Source organism: Phalaenopsis equestris, unplaced genomic scaffold (assembly GCF_001263595.1).
Source record: "Phalaenopsis equestris unplaced genomic scaffold, ASM126359v1 Scaffold000036, whole genome shotgun sequence".
Taxonomy (NCBI): domain Eukaryota; kingdom Viridiplantae; phylum Streptophyta; class Magnoliopsida; order Asparagales; family Orchidaceae; genus Phalaenopsis; species Phalaenopsis equestris.
Window position 1 is genome coordinate 3,468,319 of NW_018164478.1, and position 20,950 is coordinate 3,489,268.

The 20,950-nt window shown below is 32.8% G+C and overlaps 1 protein-coding gene across 2 annotated transcripts; it reads left to right on the top strand.

Annotated features, from left to right (window-relative positions):
* The first annotated feature begins 4,116 nt into the window (after window positions 1-4,116).
* LOC110018742 lies at window positions 4,117-15,891 on the top strand. Of its 2 annotated transcripts, none has more exons than XM_020716156.1 (3): window positions 4,117-4,240; window positions 4,322-4,376; window positions 15,648-15,891. In XM_020716156.1, the coding sequence occupies exons 1-3, from the start codon at window positions 4,171-4,173 to the stop codon at window positions 15,805-15,807; spliced, it is 285 nt and encodes a 94-aa protein (XP_020571815.1). In that variant the 5' UTR covers window positions 4,117-4,170; the 3' UTR covers window positions 15,808-15,891. The 2 variants fall into 2 exon arrangements, with proteins under 2 accessions (XP_020571815.1, XP_020571814.1); XM_020716155.1 differs by having other exon boundaries at window positions 4,118-4,252.
* Window positions 15,892-20,950: the final 5,059 nt, after the last annotated feature.

Sequence of the window (20,950 nt, forward strand, 5' to 3'; positions counted from 1 at the left end):
TGTATACTTGATGAGTCGAACACGAGCCATTCACGAACAAAGAGTTTTTGATAATCTTAATCATGTAGCCATAAAATATTAAGGATTGGGGCAAGATTTTAAAAATATTGTTTATATTAAAACATCATTTGAATCTAATTTAATAATGTTTATTCAATTTTCTTAATTAATACTTTCAATTGATTTTAAATCTATCTAAATAAATTGATATAACTATATGAATTATAAATTTTCAATATCAATTTTGAGACTATGCAAACTATATTCTTAATAACTATATAGATCAAATAAATATTTCAATGGGACAAACATAAAAATGCCAAACATACCTCAATTTAAAGTCCAAATGGACCTAAATCAAGGATTTTATTGTGTGGTTGGAGAAATTACAATACAATTTGGAGACCAAATGATATATGAATCTCGCATGTTGAAATTCAATAAACATCATGACAAATGAAATCCAATGACGAGAAGATTACCCAATTTAGCTATTCTTAAGCCACTAAAAAATTACAATCTTAGTAACTTTAAATAATTAAGGATACCAATTTATATTATATGATTGTTTTTTTTTTTGTAAATTTCACCTAAAATGGCAAATATTTAATTGTAAAAAATTATAAACTCACCTTTTCTCATTCATGAAGGGGAATTAGTGAGAAATGGTTGTTCAATAGAGTTCCCCTCCTCTGCATGGGTGTGACATTACATGGATCTCCCTTCCTATAATTCTTTTCAGAGGCTCACCGGAAGCACTCTATCCTTCCTAAGATACACGAGATTATCACAACAATAACAAGGATGTGATTTGGCTACAAAGTTTCATGCCTGAATTGAGTAAAGAGAAAGGGATTAGAAAACTCTACAGTGATAGTATGAGAATGTTGTTTTTCATGGTAAGACAAAACACATTCAGATGAGGTATCATTACATTCGCTCTCTTCTTAAAGATGAGCAGTTATTTGTGGAGAAGATACACAACTCAGAATAATGTGGATATCTTGACAAAGGTGACGACTATTCAGAAACCAAGCTATTGTTAGCTTCAGTTAGGTTTCATGAAGATTAAAACCGAGGGTGAGCAACATCACAGTACGTGACCACGATACGTGACTATGAAGGTGATTCAGATGAAGTGCCGGTGCAAGGGGGTGAGGGACTGGTGTTGGGTGTTATCATCTCCAAGTGGGAGATTGTTAAGTGTGTGGAGCCGAAACAGCTCGTGCGGCAGAGAAGTTAGCACATATGCTCCCACTATATCAGCACGACAACAAAAAAGCCAACGCATATGCTCCCACTCATCTCGGGCATAGTCAAGTTAGCGCATAAACGCCAACCTTTGGGCAGCTAAGTGCCCCACTTAGGTGTTGTGCGACAGAAAGCTTGGCGCATATGTGCCAAGTCCAAGTGCATATGTGTCAGGGGAAGTTTGAAACGAAATTTGGTTTTAAGTCCAAATTCAAATTGTATAAGCAATATAGCATGGGGGTTTCTTCTTTTGGTATTCTTCGACGAGCTTCCCAGTAATGGTGAGAAACGTTGAACGGGTGGATTTCAGTGATTAAGGGTGATTTTTTTTTTGTCTGATTGGAGAGGGAAGATTGCAGAGCAAGTCTTGTATTTTTTTTTTTTTTTTTTTTTTTTTTTTTTGTAGAGAGGAAATTGTTGTGAGTTTGTTGTAAAAATTTTCTAAATTTCATAGTTAAATTTCTTGTGATGTTGCTCTATAATTTTTTCCCGTTCTCGAATATTTCCGTGTAAATTCTCGTGCTCTTTTTTGTTTGCTTTGACTGTGTTTCAGCTTGCAGTTTTGTTCCGATTCTTTCGAATCTTATGCAATCCCATTATTTCACGGAGTAGTTTATTTATAATGCATCCTATGCCCCGATAAATTTGTGAATTGTTCTTGAAAATTTATATTATTATTAATAAAGAAGCACTAGATAAAAATATGATAATATGTGGACAAATCCTTACGGTCACGTGAAGGACAGAATTTGGGCAATGTAATATCAAACTTGATTTGTTAATTATAATCATATTCATTAAATGTGGATTTATAATTTATGCAAAAATATTAATTTTATAATTAATATAATTCATGCAATAAATCAGGAAAGATATAATTGATAGTACATAAATTCTACCACATTCGTGATTCTTTCCATTAAAATTTAGAATAAAAAAAGTGCACGGTCATGTAGAGGGAAACTTGCTTATCCCTCCTCATTCGTTTATCTTATTTTATATTATAATCGAATATATATGCATATAACTACAATTGTCATCTTTCTGCCACTCACCTAAGCTTCCTTTAAAGAAGGCATCATATTATAAGATGGAAATTTAATTTTGGAATTTTCATTACTTTACTAATTTTGTATGTATACTAAATAAAGAGCACACTCATATTCCTCTCACATAACCAACAACATACCTTTTAAATACTAGAGCTGTAATATATAAGGAATATAAAATAATAAAAGGTCTCTTAGATTAAAACTATTAAATTTATATTTAAAAAAAACAAATAATATATAAAAAGAAATTTGAGTTAAAGCCCTTTCTCTTGAACTCAACACTTTGGGCAGGTAAGGAACAGTTTTAAATTAGACAGACTCTCCACATACAATACATATGGATGCAACTAACCATCCCTCATACCCAATCCTTCCACCAACGTACTCATTAACTCACTCAACTATTAAAAAATATATAAACTCGGACGCATGAACATAGACTTCACACTCTCATTCCCTTCTATGTATTTTCTCTTCTCAATTATTTACATAAATCTTTATATATGTTGACATAATGTCTTCTTTTTACATTTTTTTAGGAAAAAAACTATGAATATTATTTCTATAAAATATGAAAAGTATATATTTAATGGAAATAATGTACCAGCAAAAAAATAGAAAGAAAAAAAACTTCATATAACAATTAGAATTGCAGTTGATATTTTCATCGTACTTTTAAGAAATTAGATGGTATTATTACAAATAAAATTAGCTAAAGATTCATTTTATAAATAATCAATTTTTTAGTGTTTAAAAAAATTCTAAAATATAATATGTGACATACATCATATAATAATTTATGTGTATTAAACTTTTTAATAATATATTTTTGATAAAATTTTGGTGGATCTAAAATAAAAATTTCATAATAGGTGCTAAAGACATCAATGTGGTGATATTAAATGTGCACAAGCATAGTGGGGTTTGTAATTGTTTCAGAATGAAATATGCATTTCTAGTTTCAGTTGCTATTTCCTATACCTCTGAATTAATGCATCAAAACTATAAAAAGCAAAATAATGAAGTGGCAATTACATACACCACCATAAATTTGATATTTTTATCTATTTTTGAAAGTCTCACTCAAAAATCAAAATTCATGATAAAATCCCAACAAAAATTATCTATTTTTGAAAGTTTCACTCAAAAATCAAAATTCATGATAAAATCCCAACTCATATTTTTCATTTTTATTAAATTTTCAATAATTTGATAATGACATGTGTAGATATATTGGTTCTGCAGTTCAAAAAAATCTCCTAGATTATCAATGTTTAAGGAAAAATCTAGATTATCATTGTTTCCAATGATTGTATGTAATTATCCCAATAATAAAATAATTGGAACACATGCCGCATTTCTGAAAGCGCGGTAGAGTGATTTGGGTCTTATGCATTAAGAAAAATAATACATTAGGACACCGAATGTATAACAACGTTTGAATTGCAATAGTTATGAATATTTCATTTACGTTATTAAAAAAATGAAGTGTTATTCGAGTATTATATGATGTTGTTCGATTATTTTTGTGGTATTCTTAGAATATTTACCTGCTTTATTTGATTTAGGACTGAAGTGTTATTGGAATATTCTCATGCGTTATTTGATTTGGGCTGTATTATTCCACTAACATTATGTAAATTGAAATAACATGGGTAATATATCGAATAACACAACTTAAAATAAAGTAACATGAGAAAATATTCGAATTACACTACAAATTGAATAATACTATATAATACTCGAATAACACTTTATATTTTACAAATAATACAAATATTTTTCTTGTGCATTAGAGCTGTCCGGCTAATTTTAATATAAAGCCTACCCTTTTCGTAAACTCCCGTTGGAGTTGGAAACCCTTACGATGGCAAAGAACCGGAACAGGAAGAAGCTAAAGTCCTCAGCCATGGAAATCTCCATTGACACTCCGGCTGGTCGTACTCAAGGTTTCTGTTTAATCCCCTTCTTTTTTCGTAGTTAATGTCCTTTCATCTCCGTTGTTTTTTCTTGTGCAGCTATGAAAGCCTCGGAGGCTATTCCCTCAAACCCGTCCCTCGCTGTTATCAATAGGTTGGGTATCTGATCTACATGATGTGCTTTGTTGTTTCCATTCTCTGAAGAGATAGATTTTGACGAACTGCCTTTAAGTCTAAAAGATTATTAAAAATTATGAATTTGTATGCATTTATTGGTATTTGTAATGGAAAGTTAGACATTTAACTCGTATATCAATCTAATTGTGAAATTTCGCATGGAAATAAAGAGCGTGTTGAGGCGCGCGCGGTGGCGTTCGAGGGGGGCGGCTTATTTTATTCAAATCTTTTGGCTAAATGCGATTTCACTTGGCAGCTCTACCATCCAGTCATACATGGCTTGTTTCATTTCCTATTTGGTCCTATGCTTATGAACACTTCTCCGTTCATTATTATTAAGTTTTGCATGTGGTGCTTACATATCTCTTTTTCCTCGACTTCCTACATTCTTATCATCAGTCCGCCTCTTTCTAGTCCTTAATCTGTAGCTCCCAAATTTGTTGTTGTATTTTGTTTTGTGCGCCCAAACCAACTAGGTTGGCTTTTTTATTAATTTATTCTCATTAAGTCTACTCATTGAATATCTCTTACATAATCATTTCTGATTTTATAATTTATATTTTTATCGAAGATCCACCTCAGTATTCTCATTTCGTGAGCTCTCAACTTGGTTTTAGTAAGATATTTTCTTGAATATTGAATTTTCCATGCACATGTTACTTTTGATATGATTTTTGATTGTTCATATATCTTGAGCACCACAAGTTAAATATTCATGACATCACTTCTTGTGGTTTGGTCATCATCAAGCTTATGCTAATTTTTTGGGTTTAACTTTATGAATCCTCTTCTTATATTCAATTTTATTGTGTTACATGGTGTTAACTTTATTTTGTGTTTTTTATGTTCATTTTTATAGCATGATACTTCTAATTTAATAATTTTATTAGTGGTATATTTAGTGACAGTGTGGTAACTATGGGTGATCAAATCATTAAAAGGTGTGAATGTTTTAATTATTTTGGGTCTATTGTTCAATGTGATGGTGGTATAGATGTGGATGTTATCAGTAAAATTCAAATTGGTTGGTTAAAGTGGAGGAATGCATCTGGTTTATTGTGTGATAGAAAAGTATTACACTTTAAGGAAAATTTTATAAGATGGTGAAGAGATCTGCAATGCTTTCTTGCACAAAATGTTGACCTTTAAAAAAGAAGCATAAAACTAAGTTAAGTATTGCTGCGATGAGAATGCTTAGGTAGATGAGTGGCTTGACATTTAGAGATAAAATGCGAAACGAATGTATCCATCAAAGGTTTAGTTTAGCTCCAATGGTAGAAATGAGTAAGGAGAGTTGTCCTAGATGATTTGGACACATTGAACGTCAACCATCTGATGATTCAGTAAGGGGAGTAGATATTTTAGATTTAATTTCTTTTAATAAAGGTAGAGATAGACCTAAAAAAACTTTGGCATATTGTATATAAATTATCTTAATGTATATAAATTATCTTAATTTATTAGAATTAAATGAAAATATGACACTTAATAGGAACAATGGAGAAAAAGGATTCATGTGGTCGACACCACTTAGTGGGATAAAGGTTTGTGGTTGCTGTTGTTGTATTTCACTCTCATTCCTTTGCTATGCTATAAGTTCTCAAATAAAAATATAAGCTACTTCATAATTCACTTATGCACTTAGGGGATCATGGATAATTTATCCACAAAATGAGATATTACTTGCACATTTTTCTAATGCTTTTTTAATGCTAAGTTAGAGACAAGTTGTATCGAACAAAACCATCGTTAACACATTCTTTGTTTCTTTAAGATAACCTTAGTTTCTTTCCTGTTATTCATTTACTTTTGAAATTCTTTCTTTAAGTTCAACTAGGCTCATTAAAATATCTTTATCATGCGAACCAGTACTTGGCTTGCAATTTTGAATTCGCTTTATTTGGTTTCTTATTCTATTTAATATATTCATATCAACATATGTGATATTTTTGCCTTCCTTTTAATTGAGTGAGTATCATTTAACTATTTTCAAGTGTGATAAATTGTTGAGTAGAGGGGTGCATTTGGTTGATTTGATTGGATTTGTTGATATGTTTATTTAATCAATTACAACAATTTAAATAACAAACAAAACCAAATTGACTAAATAATGTATAAAATCAAACCAAAATATAAATTAGTTTATTCTTTTTGGCTTTGATTTAACTCAATTTAAAGTTCTAATGATGGGGTATGCATTTGGTAATTAGATGGATTGATTTATTTGTCAATCCAATTAATTGATGGATTTTGTTTAACTATTTTTTTTTCAAACTGAACCAATAATCATAATTCATTTAACTTTCAAATTGAAACAAAAACCGAACCGTGATTTTATAAACCAAACAAAACCAACCAAAGATGCTCGGTTCAGTTTAATTTGTTTGGTTTAAATCAATTAATGCGTACCCTTAAGTTTGAGTGAGTCCAACTTAGCTCAAACTTAATATTGTTGAATCCAATTGAACTCAAAATTATAAGAAATTATTGGAGATATTGAACCCATGACCATTATAGTTACAATAAGTATTTGCGAATATGCAACTATTATTTTATTTACATTAATTTCAAATATTTTTGAGTTAATTCGAATCCATTACAAAGTAGTAAATATAAAATTTAAGTTGATTTGAGTTAGATATTAAACCAAGTGCACCCTGATTTGATAGTTGACTTGAGTTGATTTTGATTTGACTAAAATTAGAGAAGTTTCAATAAATTTTTATGTATGCTCTCTCCAATAATACTTTATAGCCTTAGCACACATCCATCTTATATAAGTATCTTCCAATTTATAAGATCAATATATCAAAATGTATTCTTATCTTCAAAATATATTTCCTTTTTTTTTTCCATGAAAAACCTTAATTTTCGTGTTGAACTACATTTATTATGCTCAACTGTGAAAATCAAAGTTTCTTTATTCCGCGGACTGGATCTGAGATGTAGTTGGACTACGCTTCTTTGGTAATTAGTTATTTCATGTTACATATGATTTTTTTTTATTTTTTTAGGTGTCTTTTGGGCAATGCTTATTGAATCATGGTATAAGTCCTAACGTTGAAAGCATATTCATTATAATTAAAAATATTCTGTACTTCTTAAGCACCTAGGGTTGCATGAGTTTGAGTATCTTAAGATTCTCTGTTATATATTTTTTATGCCTTTTCAAAATTTAATTGGTTTGCATAGAAAGATATGCCTGTTAAAACAATTTTTAAAACAATTATCCCCTCTATTATTTCATGAGCACAAGCATTTTACGGAGGACTTAATTAGCTATATGAGTGTATTATGATTTTATTTCGTACAATATGATTATAGTGTAACACTGTGAATTAAAACATTTAACTATAAATTGGTGTCAAAAAAACGGTTTGATTGTGGTTAAGTTAAGTCAGCGCAAGCCCCTAAGCCAACCAAAAAATCCATTTTGTCATTAGTTGAGGTTAATTTTGAGCTCAACTTATATTTAATTTTGGTCTTAGTTAGACCAACAAATGGATGGGGGATAAGCTTAAGCTTAACTCTCACAATAATAAAGTAAATTGATACTGTACTATATTTCATATCCATAAAATAAACTTATTGATCAATAATTTAATAATTATAATTAAATTTTTCTTTGAAATAATTATCTTTTTACAAGCTCATTTTTTAAAATAATTATGCTCATCTTCTTAAGCAAATTAAACATATCTTTTAATGAGTAAATTTAAAGGATGTTAAATTAAGTTCCATCATTTTAAGTTTATAATCATAATTAGGTTCTGCTGCAAGTACATCAACTCATGTTTAATTAGAGCACTATGACGAGTTAAGAGAATGAGTTTAAGCCAATATATCATTTCTCCAACTAAATGACTTAATCTTGCTTATGGCTTAAGACTACGATCACTTGGTCTTGTTTATCTTGATTCACGCCCCAAACAATAGGAGTGCAACCGTTAAAAAATGCAAAATATTTGTATTTACTTTAATGTTTGAAAGTTGATTTTTTTTTTAATATTAGTTTATTTTTCTTAATAGCACTTTTATGTAGAAGCCTAGGATAAGACCCTACTTGATTTATATTTGGATCCTTATCCAACTTGTGCGAAGAGCATTACTTGTTGATTCCTCCTATTGATTTTTTTTTTATATGCAGCCATCTTGTTCTTCAACCCGAACTATCTATTAGATTTTACATATTTTTTGGCTTTTATGGGAGCTAACCAAAATAATTCCATTTTTCTATTACACGTGACGCTTCATCTGTTGTCCTTGTTGCACTTTTTTTGTGACAACTTAATTTGATTTTGATTTTTTGGGACCTTTTGAGTCTTGCAGTTTCATCTGCTTCTTACCATTTTCCTAGTTCCTTGTCTTTATTTGTGAATCCTATTTGTTTATGTTATGATATATGCAATTGATTGCTCTTAATATACTTATTTTATTGAGGGTTTCGTAAGAATCTCAGTCATCTCTTGGTTGCTGCTAGTGGAGCATCTCGTATGCGGGCTTTCGTGGCATTTTCGTAAGATGACTTTAGTAGTGTCTCATTGCTTGATGTTAGGTTGTTCCATAGGTGGGCTTTCTTTCTCTTGTAGGGCTTAAGGATCATCGACGGTGACATGTCCTCAATGTCTTTTATGGGTTCCTTGTGGTGGCTTATTTTTCCTTTTTGATCACCTTTTTGGCTTTTTCCCATTTATGATCATATTTGAGGTAGACAACATTTCCATGTTCCCTGAAACCAACACCTTTGGGCATTAATATCAAATCATGGGGTATGGATCATACTTTTTTTTTGGGGTGCCTTTAAATATGATTATAGGTTAAATCACTTCCTGTTCATTCTTCATCCTTGACTCTTAATTTGCCTTCCGATGGGTTTCTTGTGGGGTACGACGTGCTTTGGGCTTTGCAAATGTTATATTAATCCCTGTAAAGTGTTCCCTGATGTTCAGTTAGAAAGGATCATGGTCATGTCGCCTGTTTTAATGATGAAGTGATTGCTTTCAGGTCGCTTTTTTTGAATTCCATATAATTAGTAGTTTGTAGCATGCGGCCTTTTATGTAGGTAAGTAAACAGTTCTGAAACGTATTTGGTTTCCTCGGTTCTTGCAGCATATGTATGGATTCTAGACGAATTAGTTAGATTTAATCTAAAGGATGATAATGTTGGGTGGTTTTTTCTCATATATATTATTATATTTATTGGTGTTTGCTAATAGTTTTTAAATAGGCAAGCTATTATAATTAAAAATAAATTCATATTAATTTGTTTGAATAGGAAGTATTTCCTTACATTTTATGAACCGGAGCATTTTATTTTCTTTAGTAACAATATTTGGACTGCCTAAACTATTTATTTATACCATAGATAGCTAGAGTTCTGGGAGCGATGCATGTTTTTTTAGATTTAGAAAAGGAAATATCGCATGGTTCAGAATATTTTTGCTTCGTTCAGAAGGTCGAATTTGAGAATCCAACTTTTATTCTCATTGCAAAATGTATGGGCATTATATTCCTAAATTTTTCATTATCCATTGTGATTTGAAGCAAGTTAGGAAGAATGTTAAAGACAATTGTGATGTGGGAGATATTGAGGGTGGAAGAGAGGTGAACAAAGGGAATGTTTTTCTAGCGTCTATTGATACTACCAGTTTTGATGGTCGATCATTTGGTGTTGAATGAGGATAACTACACTTTGTCATAACACTTCAGACAACCCCTTGCCAGAGTCCAATTCTTTTTATGAAGGAATTATAATTGAGGCCCAAGATGTTAATAGTGAGATTTCTTTTATAATTGGTAAACAACAGGATGATACTGCTCAATATTCTGAAATGATGTAACAAATGCTATGAAGTTATTTTTCTCCGTTTCTTGCATCAAGCCATTCTCAATATCAAATACTAACTTCTAGTATTACAACACCAATGAATAAGGATATGATGATTAATCTAAATGTTGTTTCTGGATGTTGTAGTTTTCTGAATCAATTAAGGCAAAATGAATTTGATGGAATTTCTCCTCTTTAGTGGATGTTAGTCACTCCCTTACTAATTTGTAGGTTGGTTATTTGTGTGTGTGCGCGCCTGTGCGCGTGTGTAATCCAATTCTTTTTATGAAGGAATTATGTTTGAGGCCCAAGATGTTACTAGCGAGATTTCTTTTATAATTGATAAACAAAAGGATGATATTGGTCAATTTTCTGAAATAATGTAAAAAATGCTGCGAAGTTATTTTTCTCCTTTTATTGCATCAAGCCATTCTCAATATCAAATACCAGCTTCTAGTATTACAAAACCGATGACAAGGATATGATGACTTGTTTTTGGGGTTTGTAGTTTTCTGAATCAAATAAGGCAAGATGAGTTTGATGGATTTTCCCGTCATTAGTGGATGTTAGTCACCCCCTTACTAATTTGTAGGTTTGTCGTTTGTTTGTTTGTGCGTTTGTGTGTGTATTTACGGAATTCCAAGATAGATTAAATAAGACACTCAATTTTTGTCTTTTTGGATTTGGAGAGGAGATTTTAAGATTTCAGTAGCGGTAAGTTGTCTCTTTGGCCTTGGATCCCTCAATTACTTATTATTTGAAGGTTTGGTGTTAGGTTTGGAAACAACTGTTGGTACTAAAATTTGTTGTTTACCTTGCCCATAAAAATGATGCTTGCAAGGATCTCCTTGCTTGTTGTCTTTGCATGATGCTTGTAGATAATGCTGTGAATGAGCTGATTTCGAGCCTATACAGGGTCCGCTCGAACATAAACGTGCCCTGGATTTAAAAAATCTGTGATTTAAGCTAAGGATTCAACGACAACAGAAAAAATCACTCTGAGATTGAGTTAATTCTTGCCCAAAACCAGCTAACAAACAACCCCTTTGGGTTTACAGGGTAATGTGCCCCCAACCTCACACAAATGTGTAAATCAGAAGAAAAAAGAAAAGTATGGAAAAAACCCGTTTACTTTCAGATCCACAACACCCAAACATAGCCACGGGGATTGTGATTTGTGACCCAACTTCTAAACTTCATTCTGGTTAGGGTTGAAAGTACCGTAACACCGTGCAAGAAGACAGCTAAGCTCACCAGCATCGTTCGTGAAGAGGGCAAGAGGTGCATGAGCGGAAGAGAGCAAGATGGAAACGTAGATAGGGGAAGAGCTAGAAGCAAAGAGCAGAAGAGAGAGCTAGACATCGAGAAAGGCAGATCGAAATGAATTCTTGGGTCTTGGGGCTTCGGGGCTTCGGGGCTTAAGGGCTTTGGGGCTTAAGGGCTTCAGGGCTTAAGGGCTTCGGGCTTTTGATATAAGAGGGTTGCCATTCCACCGATTCGCGATAGCATCTATTATCCATCGTTTGTTCAAATTCGATTTGAGGATGGATCGAAATAAAATTGATTTTTTATTTGCCTCCTAGCTCGACTTAATTTATTCGAGCTCATTTCGATCCAAGCTAAATTTTTATTCGATTTTCGAGCGATTAACTCTTTTCGAGCCAATTTCACAACCTTACATGTAGACCATATTTTTCTTAAACTTGGATAGTAGATCTTAAAAAGGGTTGACGTTGGAGCATATTTGTGCCCAGGCGGGATCGGAAGGTGAGACAAGGGCAAGATTTCATTTCTAAACTTCTCGTTATAGGATTTAAAGACTCGGGATTGATTTTCAAGACTCAGGATTGATTATATATGTGGACAATCATGCCTTTTCACTTATCCAATTATTCAAGCACTTTTATGTGGTTGATGAATTAGGTTTTTAGGCATTTATCGAGATATTTGAGGTTGTATATCTTCATGTCCTACCATTCAGTAGAGGATCACTTGCAACACGCAAAAAAATTTGAGATGTTTCTAGCAGCCCGATTATATAGTCACTCGAAGAACTATTACTTTTTTATTACACATTTCTTGGGGCATGCTGTTTTAACAATTAGTATTGAGTTAAATTAATGCTAAGATCAATGTTATTGTGAACTACCCAATTCATAGTTGTTTACTTAGGTACGTCAGTTCTATGGATCACCTTATTCTACTAAAGTTCTATCAGGAATTTCAACTCTATGATGACATCATTGACAGAGCTTCTCTAGGCGGATATATTTTCTTAGTTGGATGAGTCACGTTCCAGTTTTGAGGCACCGAAACTATATGTTATTGAACCATTTTTCCAGCTTTTATAAATTTCAGTCAGGCGTTCAAGGTGGAATTTGATGCCTTCAATATGAGCATTGGAGCTGCATTGGAGTTATGTTGAGTCAATGCGAACATCATATAGCCTTCTTATGTGAGAAGTTCAACGAATTTGGGCAAAAAATATGTTACCAATGAAGTGTTCAATGCTATATTTAGAGCCCATTGTCATTGAAGTCATTACCTGCTTGATAATGAGTTCACTCTGCATGGATCATGAAGCCCTGAGATTTTTTAATAGCCAGATTAAACTGCAAGGTAGACATGCCTCATGGGTTGAGTTCCTCTTCTCTTTTCGCTTAAACACAAAAAGGAGTTAGAATAATTTTATTATTGTTTTGAGTTGTCGTCAAATTTTTATTTTTACTATATAGTTCATTGTATTTGAGTTTGAAGTGTGAAGGATATGTATGTTACTGATGAAGATTTTCAAGAGATTGGGCCCTTTGTAAAGTGAGAACTTATGAGTAGTGGGACATATTTGCAGGTTATATGTTTTTCCATATCATGTTTGTGCATTTTTAGGAGTTCGTTCGGGAAGGCTATTTTACAAGTGTGAGAAATAGATGAATAAATGGACATTTTGGCAAGGATAATACTCTTTCCTTTGTGAAAGTGAGTTTCTTTTAGGCCACTTTAATATAAGATGTTGAGAGACATGTGAGATAGAGTCTGGTATGTCATTTGGCTTAGACTTTTGGATAAAAATTGAGTTTATATATTCCTCTTTATATATTTGTTAATTTGGGTGGATATGTGCATGAACTTCATTGTGAGCCTTCCATGAAATTGACAGAGTAAGGATTTTGTTATGATTGTAGTTGATCGCTTCTCCAAGATGACATATTTTGTAGTTTGCCACAATATGACATTGTGGGCTCCAAAAATTAGCTCCTCATCCTCCCTAAATGATGAATGCGAGAGATTTACTTAAGATTTTGGGTTAAATTTTTAGAAGGCAAATTAGGAGGACATATAATACACTATATAGAGACTCTTACCTGTGGACTTTAGATCTATGGTTTGAAATTTTTCATAGGCGTAAACCCCTAAGTTAATTATCTCTCTCGATACCCTTAAGTTACATATAATACACTTTTGATTATGGCTTTTCATTAAATCATTTATTGTTCTGAGTGTAATAGCAGCAGATTGAGTTTTAGATTGCTTAAATTGATCATTATAAGCTTAAGAGTATATGGTGAGGGGAATGATGACGAAATCGATTTAGATCCCATAATTTTGTCATTCTAAGTTGTTGTGGATCATGATCTACATAGTCAAAAGATATAGTCAACTCAACTTGACTAAATGATCCTAATTAGCAGTCATGAGTTGCTTCAATGAACCTTGTAGGCTTGTGGTGGATACTTGTTTAAGGAGACCAATTTAAGTTAATATTAGCTAACAGAGAGATTTATGTTATATCAAATATATTTAATGATTCACACCTCAAAGGGCATAGTCATTCGAAAACATAAGGGATGAAGTCATGATTGTAATGTAATAGTGTTACTCAACGACAAACTACCAGATTAGAGGGTTCTGGTCATAATCATTATGTTTGTAGAGTGTACTTGCCAAATCACACGGATAGAGAATTTGAGCCACGTCTTTACTTTGTGTAGATTATTTTTAGAGTGAATGCAGTTATTATATCTGAAATGATGTTGACTCTACATGACTTTGGTCAATCATAAATTTGTTGTTCTTGACAATGTGGTGTGGCTAGTGGATTTATTTTTATTTTTAACTTTCAGTGATTATATTTTATTTAAATATTTACATTCATTGATTTGAAATAATTTTTATTGAACTTTGAGCTATTTTGAAAATAAGAACTCTGGATGGGATTTCTTATTCAACACGACCTTTATTAGGATTTTGGGGAGTTTTGAACATTGTCAAACCCTTTTTTTTTAAAAAAAAAGAAAAGTTATTGATACTAGAACATTGTCAACTCTTTATAACTCACAAAGGATTAGTTTAAAAAATTATATCAATTGAGATTCACCTGTAAAAATAATCATTTTCTTAGGCTAAGAGAATGATGCATTTTTTTTTTTCATTTGTTTCTTCTTGAAAATTTAGCTCAATCTAATCATGAGTAAAAATTAAACCTCCTAATTCTTCTCATGTGCAAGTTGCATGCATCATAACATTGAACTTCAACGCTCACAATGTTTGCAGTTTTTAATTAACCCCAAGATTAGAGAGAGTTGTCTTAGATGGTTTGGTCACATTAATTGTCGCTTATTTGATGATCCGATTAGGAGAGTAGATGTTCAAGATTCAACTTATGTTAAGAAAGGGAGGGGTAAGCCTAAAAAGACTAGGGCATATTGTATAAAAAATGGTCTTAATCTATTAGAATTAAATGAAAATATGACACTCAATTGGATGCAACGAAGTAAAAAAGACTCATGTAGCCGGCCCCACACGGTGGGATAAAGACTTGTTGTTGTGGTGGTTGTTGTTTCTGAAAGTAACGTTGACCCCACCGACATTGCTTGGGATTATATCGTGCTTTTATGAGTCCAGTACATAGTAAACCATTATAATAAGCAAGAAAATTGTCCAAGTGCCGTCAGCGTTGTTCTTCATCCTAGGTGCGGACCTTGAGAGCCGTTTTGGCTGCAGTAGTCTACATGTTATATAGTTAGTATCTAGTGGTTTTCATCTAGCACCTTCATCTGTTTTGAAATTATTGCTTTGACAGATGTGAGAAAAGTAATATATCTTTGAGATGTATGTTATTAAAAAAAAAAGAAGAAGAAGAAAGCTTTCTAATAATCCGTTTAAAAATAATGGTTTTTAGTTGTTCAGGCGATCAGAACTGGCGAACTGTGGGTGAAACGGACTGTAAGAGAGCTTAGAGTCATTGAGTATAATGTTCTCTTTACACTGCTTGAATGAGTTGGCGTCTTTGCTTTCGTTCTTTTCTGTTTCTTTTTTGCCTAAATTTCAATTTATCATCAACCTCATTTTCACAACTCGTCAACTTGAAAGCACAAGTAGCGTACTTTTCCTGATACTCTGTTTGGCCTTTTTTGGATTCAGAAGCATCAAGAAGTCTAGAGCTGCGACAAGATCAAAAAAACTCCGGAAGCAAAAGGCTATAGAAAGGGCCATATGCAAGGCTGAAAAGACGGAGGAGAAGGCTTGCAAAATAAAAAACAAAGTGCTTAGGGTTCAATCCGCCAAGTCACTGTATGACTAGACCATTCCTCATTTTGTATGCAACACAGCATTCTACTTGTGCGTTTGGATTGAACTTTGCTTTTAATTATATTTTTGCTCTTGATTTGACTTGTGGTTTTTCTTGCATTATTTTTTTTTCATCTCCCAACCGTGCTTTGGTGTGGTGGGTGGTCTTCCCTTACTATTATATCCATTACTTTTCTATGCCAATGTGGTTCTTTTCTGTACATCGTAATCATATATTTCAACGCTGTGTTCTACTTCTTGCATTATCTTTTCGTCAAATTGAGAGTATTTATTCCATCAAATAATTTTCAAATATTGTGGGGATCAATTAGTGAATGCTTCGAGATTCACATTTTCGGTACACATATATGTAAAATTTGCTTGAACAGTATGCATTGATTAATCGCAGCTTTACTGTTGGCTGGACGATGACCTACTTATGCATTCATGTGTACCAAGTTGGGCGGGCTATTCACTGTTTCTAGATTGCTAATTGTCAAAGTAAGCATTTGGCCAACTCCTTTGCTTATAAATTATAATAAATACATAACTGCACATTGCAGTATAATACCGCCAATTATCAATGCTGAGTTATTAACGATGAGGACATTTTGCAAGTAATGTTGGTTATTAAGCCATTTTCCCCATCAGTTATTATATTCGTTTAGTATGATTTTATTTTTTTAATTATTTTCAGGGAGTAGTTTTTGTTTTTTTTTTTCAATAGTACAAGTTAAAAATAAATTATTTTAAAATAGGAAAAAAGTTAGTAATTTCTCAAAAAAAAAAAAAAAGTTTATTAAAATATGGAGAATTGGGCCACATTGTTTATGTAAAGATTATGCCAAGCCAAAGTGCTCTTCGTAGGGTAAATGATTTGATGAAAATCCGGGTTTCCAAAACAGGAACGCAATATATTAAACTTCCAAATCATTGTGAATATTTTTTTTGCTGCACCTTAGGGAGTAAAACAAACTTTTTAAAAAACTGTGCATAGTGGTGGATTAAAAATTGCCTAAGATGACAGTTTAGACAGCTATTGAAGATTTTTATTGATTTCTTAATCTTGCCTCCCCTTCCCTTAGCTCAATCCAATCGCCACCCTCACGTCCAAACCCGAACTACCCTACTCGGCTCTCTATTTATTTATTGCTATGTTAGCCATCTCGTTGATTCATGGTTATGCTTCGCCAGGTAGTTTGCCGCTCATACAACATCTGTTGATGATTCGACCGGGTCATCTTCCTTTAGATCACTACAATCGTCAGTAATGCTTCAACTAATACCAACCTCTACATATCATGGTATACCATATGTTTGATGCCAAAAACTTGTACTAATTTTTGAGATTATGTTGCCAAATCATTTCATGTTAGATTGTGTTGGAGAAAGGAAGCCAAAAATTCACCACAACTACAGCACGCATGATGGAATTGATTAAAAAAATTGCAAAAATAAACAACACCAAATTTTAGTGTGGAACTAATCAACTTTATAGACACAAAGTTCTTTAGAGCACTCCTAAATGAAATCAATAATCAACCATCATAAGATAGGTGTTATATATCAACTCCATCAACACAAGAGTTTGATAATTTCACCAAATTCAAGAGAAATGAAGCTTTCTTACTTTGGATTCCTTTTATGTTGCTGCCCCGAAACCCTTAGTCGTGAGGAGAATTGATGTCATCGAATGCCTCGAGTCACAAAGCTAAGTGATGCCACCAAAAATAACAAGGACACGCTGACTTCCTGTGTTCGCGAGCCACGAGAGAGTGCAGAAGAGAGAGTCAAATGAGAGGGCAAAAATTCAGGAATTCTAAGTGTTGGTTTTTGCTTTCCAACTTATTTTTAATGAACATATGAGAAAAAAATCATAAATCATTTTTCTCAAGTGAAGGTTGTTGCTTTCAGACAGGAGAGACCCACTACAATCTCCCCCTCCTGATCACGTGGAGAAAAGGCTCTTATACAATTCCTTCACATACTATAAGCTTCTATTTTGGTAATGCTTTTTCCATCATATGAAAATCATTCTCATTGATATGGATCTTCTCAAGTTGTAACATTCTACGAGTCTTAACACATCACAAATCCAATGATACCTCACATCAATATGCTTCAAATGCGCAAAATGTGGAATTCTTACTGAGATGAATTGCGCTCGGACTATCATGGTATAAGATAAACCTATCTTGCTCATGGTCCAATTCTTGTAGGAAATTCTTTATCCATAAGACTTCTTTGCCAGCTTCTATGGCCATAATATACACAACTTCAATTGTTGGCAAAGCCACACACTTTTGTATTTTAGATTGTCAAGAAACTGCTCTCCTGCAAAAGTAACCAAGTATCCCAAAGTTGACTTCCTCGATTTCACATCACCAGCTATATCTGCATCTGTATAACCATGAAAATAAAATTATCATTTCAAAAACATAAACACACTTTGGAAGAACATCTGATATACCTAAAAATTCACTTAATTGATGCCCAATGCTCTTTTCCTTGATTTGGAAAAAAAATGACCAACCATGCCAACAACATAAGTCATACCTAGCCTTGTACACCATAACATATTAACATACACCAAGCTATTCACAGCGAATGCAAAAGGCACATTTTTCTTTTTTTGCTTCTCATTCTCACTTGTAGGGGCATTATTTAGTGCTAAGTTTAAACTGACATGTAAGTGGAGATATAACTGGCTTCGTTCTGCTCATATTAAATCTTTTAAAAATTTTCTCTGTGTACGTCTCCTGAGATAACCTTAGCTTGTTCTTTTTCCAGTCATGAATAATCTTCATTCCAAGTATTTGCTTTTCCAAACTTAAATTTTTCATGATAAAATATTTGGTAAGTTCATTCTTGAGTTTCTCAATCTTAGTCTCATCATGGCCAATGATCAACATATCATCAACATATTGTATGAGAATCACTAAATCATTATTAGTCAACTTCTTTACAAAAATACAATGGTCAGAAGTAGTCTTATTGTACCCATTTTTTTCCATTGCCTTCGTGCTTGCTTAAGTTCGTATATACTTTTTCTCAATCTACAAACCTGATTTTCTTTTCCTTTGTCTCTGAAGCCCTCAACTACCCCATGTAAATCTCTTTCTCTAAGTTATTGTGAAAAAAGATTGTCTTTAAATCAAGTAGTTCCACTCCAAATTCAAACCCATAACTATCCTACTACAATTCAGGTTGAACTCATCTTCATCACTAGTGAGAAAATTTCATCGAAATCGACATCTGTTGTATGACTAAATCCCTTCATAGCTAACCTTTCTTTGTATTTTGACTGTGAGCATTTCTCCTCTAACTCCATACTAAATAACAATTTGTTCTTTAGAGCATTCATTCCCTTTGGTAGTTTCACCATATCATAAGTGTGGTTCTCATGCAAGGATCTTATCTCATCTTCCATTACACTCAATAGCTCTCCTTTCTTCTCATGTGACAAAATCTCGAGATAAGTCTTTGATTCTCCTCCGACAGTAAGCATCACAAATTTGTTGGTAGAATATCTCCTAGAAGGTTGTCTCTCTCTAATGGATCTCTTAATAAAGGTTAAACTAGTGCCTCTTCTAGGTTCTCATTAATTGGATCATCATCAGCTAGAAGTGACTCATCAACATGTTTGCCTTTATCATCATTATCATGCATCATAGTAGGATGAGCTATGCTTGAATCAACTTTTTTACTGTTAAACTTTGACTCAATTGATTTATCAAAATCTGCAATAGTATGGTCTTCAAAGAAAAAGTTAAATTGTATCTCTTGTTCTTATAACCTTTTTGCCAATCTGATCACAAAACCTATACCCAGACCCCTCATGATTGTACCAAATAAAGATGCACTACCTTACTTTGCTATCAAGTTTAGATCTCTCATCTCTAAGAACATCCACAAATTCTCTGGATCCAAAAAATCTCAAGTGCCCATATGAAACATATTTTCTTGTCCAAACCTTATGTGGTTAGTCTTGATTCAAAGGAAGTGAAGGTGAAAGATTTATCAACTCAACTGCCACTCTCATAGGCTCTCCCCAAAAAGACTTTGGCGATTTTGAATGAGATATCATGCAATGAATCTTGTCATCAATTATGCAGTTCATCTTCTTAGCAAATCCATTATGTTGAGCAGTTTTTGGTTGTATTCTTAATTTTGATCACAAGTGTTCTGTAATACTTCAAATGTCCGCTTTAGTCGCAACCGTTATCTAAATGAACAACTTAAGTTTTTTTTCAGTTTCCCTCTCTACTTACACCTGGAACTCTTGAAGAAACCCAAAGTCTGGTCTTTAGATTTCAATGTGTAAGCCCATACTTACTTGGAATGATTATCAATGAAAGTAATATAATAATAAATGCCACCAAAGCTCGTAATATCCATAAAATAGATATTAGTATGCATCAAATCTAACACGTTGGTTTTTTATATAGAAAGGGAGTTTTAAAAGCTTCTCGATGTTGTTTATTAGCCAAATAGTGAGTACATACACCCATTTGTGTAAACTTCAGGTTAGGAATAAACCATTTTTGGAAGAGTTTCTTCATACTATTCTAAATGATGTGTCCGAAGCACATATGCCATAGTTGAGTTAATGAATCATTAATTGCATTCACTTCTCCCTCGTAAGTTTGAGCCCCCATTAAATAAAGAGAATTATGTTTCTTTTCACTAGTAACCACCAACGACCCCTTAGTGAGCTTCCATTTATCTTCACTAAATTGGTTATGATATCGTGCATTATCAAGTATACTAGTGGAGATCAAATTCAAGTAGATCTTAGGAACACGTCTTCACATTTTTTAGACAAAATTGACATCAAGCATCAGTATTAATGTAAACATTACCCATGCCTACAATTTTATATTATGGATCGTTCCCTATCTTCACATGACAAAAATCATCCCCCTTGTACATACAAAACACATCGCGATGAAAACTAACTTTATATGAAACACCATAAAACACTGCCCAATGAGAATCATCTTGATATGTGAGATTAATGTTGATGTTATCACAAAGAATGGTAACATCCCCATCTATGGTGGTTGTTATATTAGCATCATTTTTCTTTATTTTATTTTTTTCTTATGATTTTGTTCTCTTTTTAACAGTTAATGTTGAGCCCACGTATGCTCTGA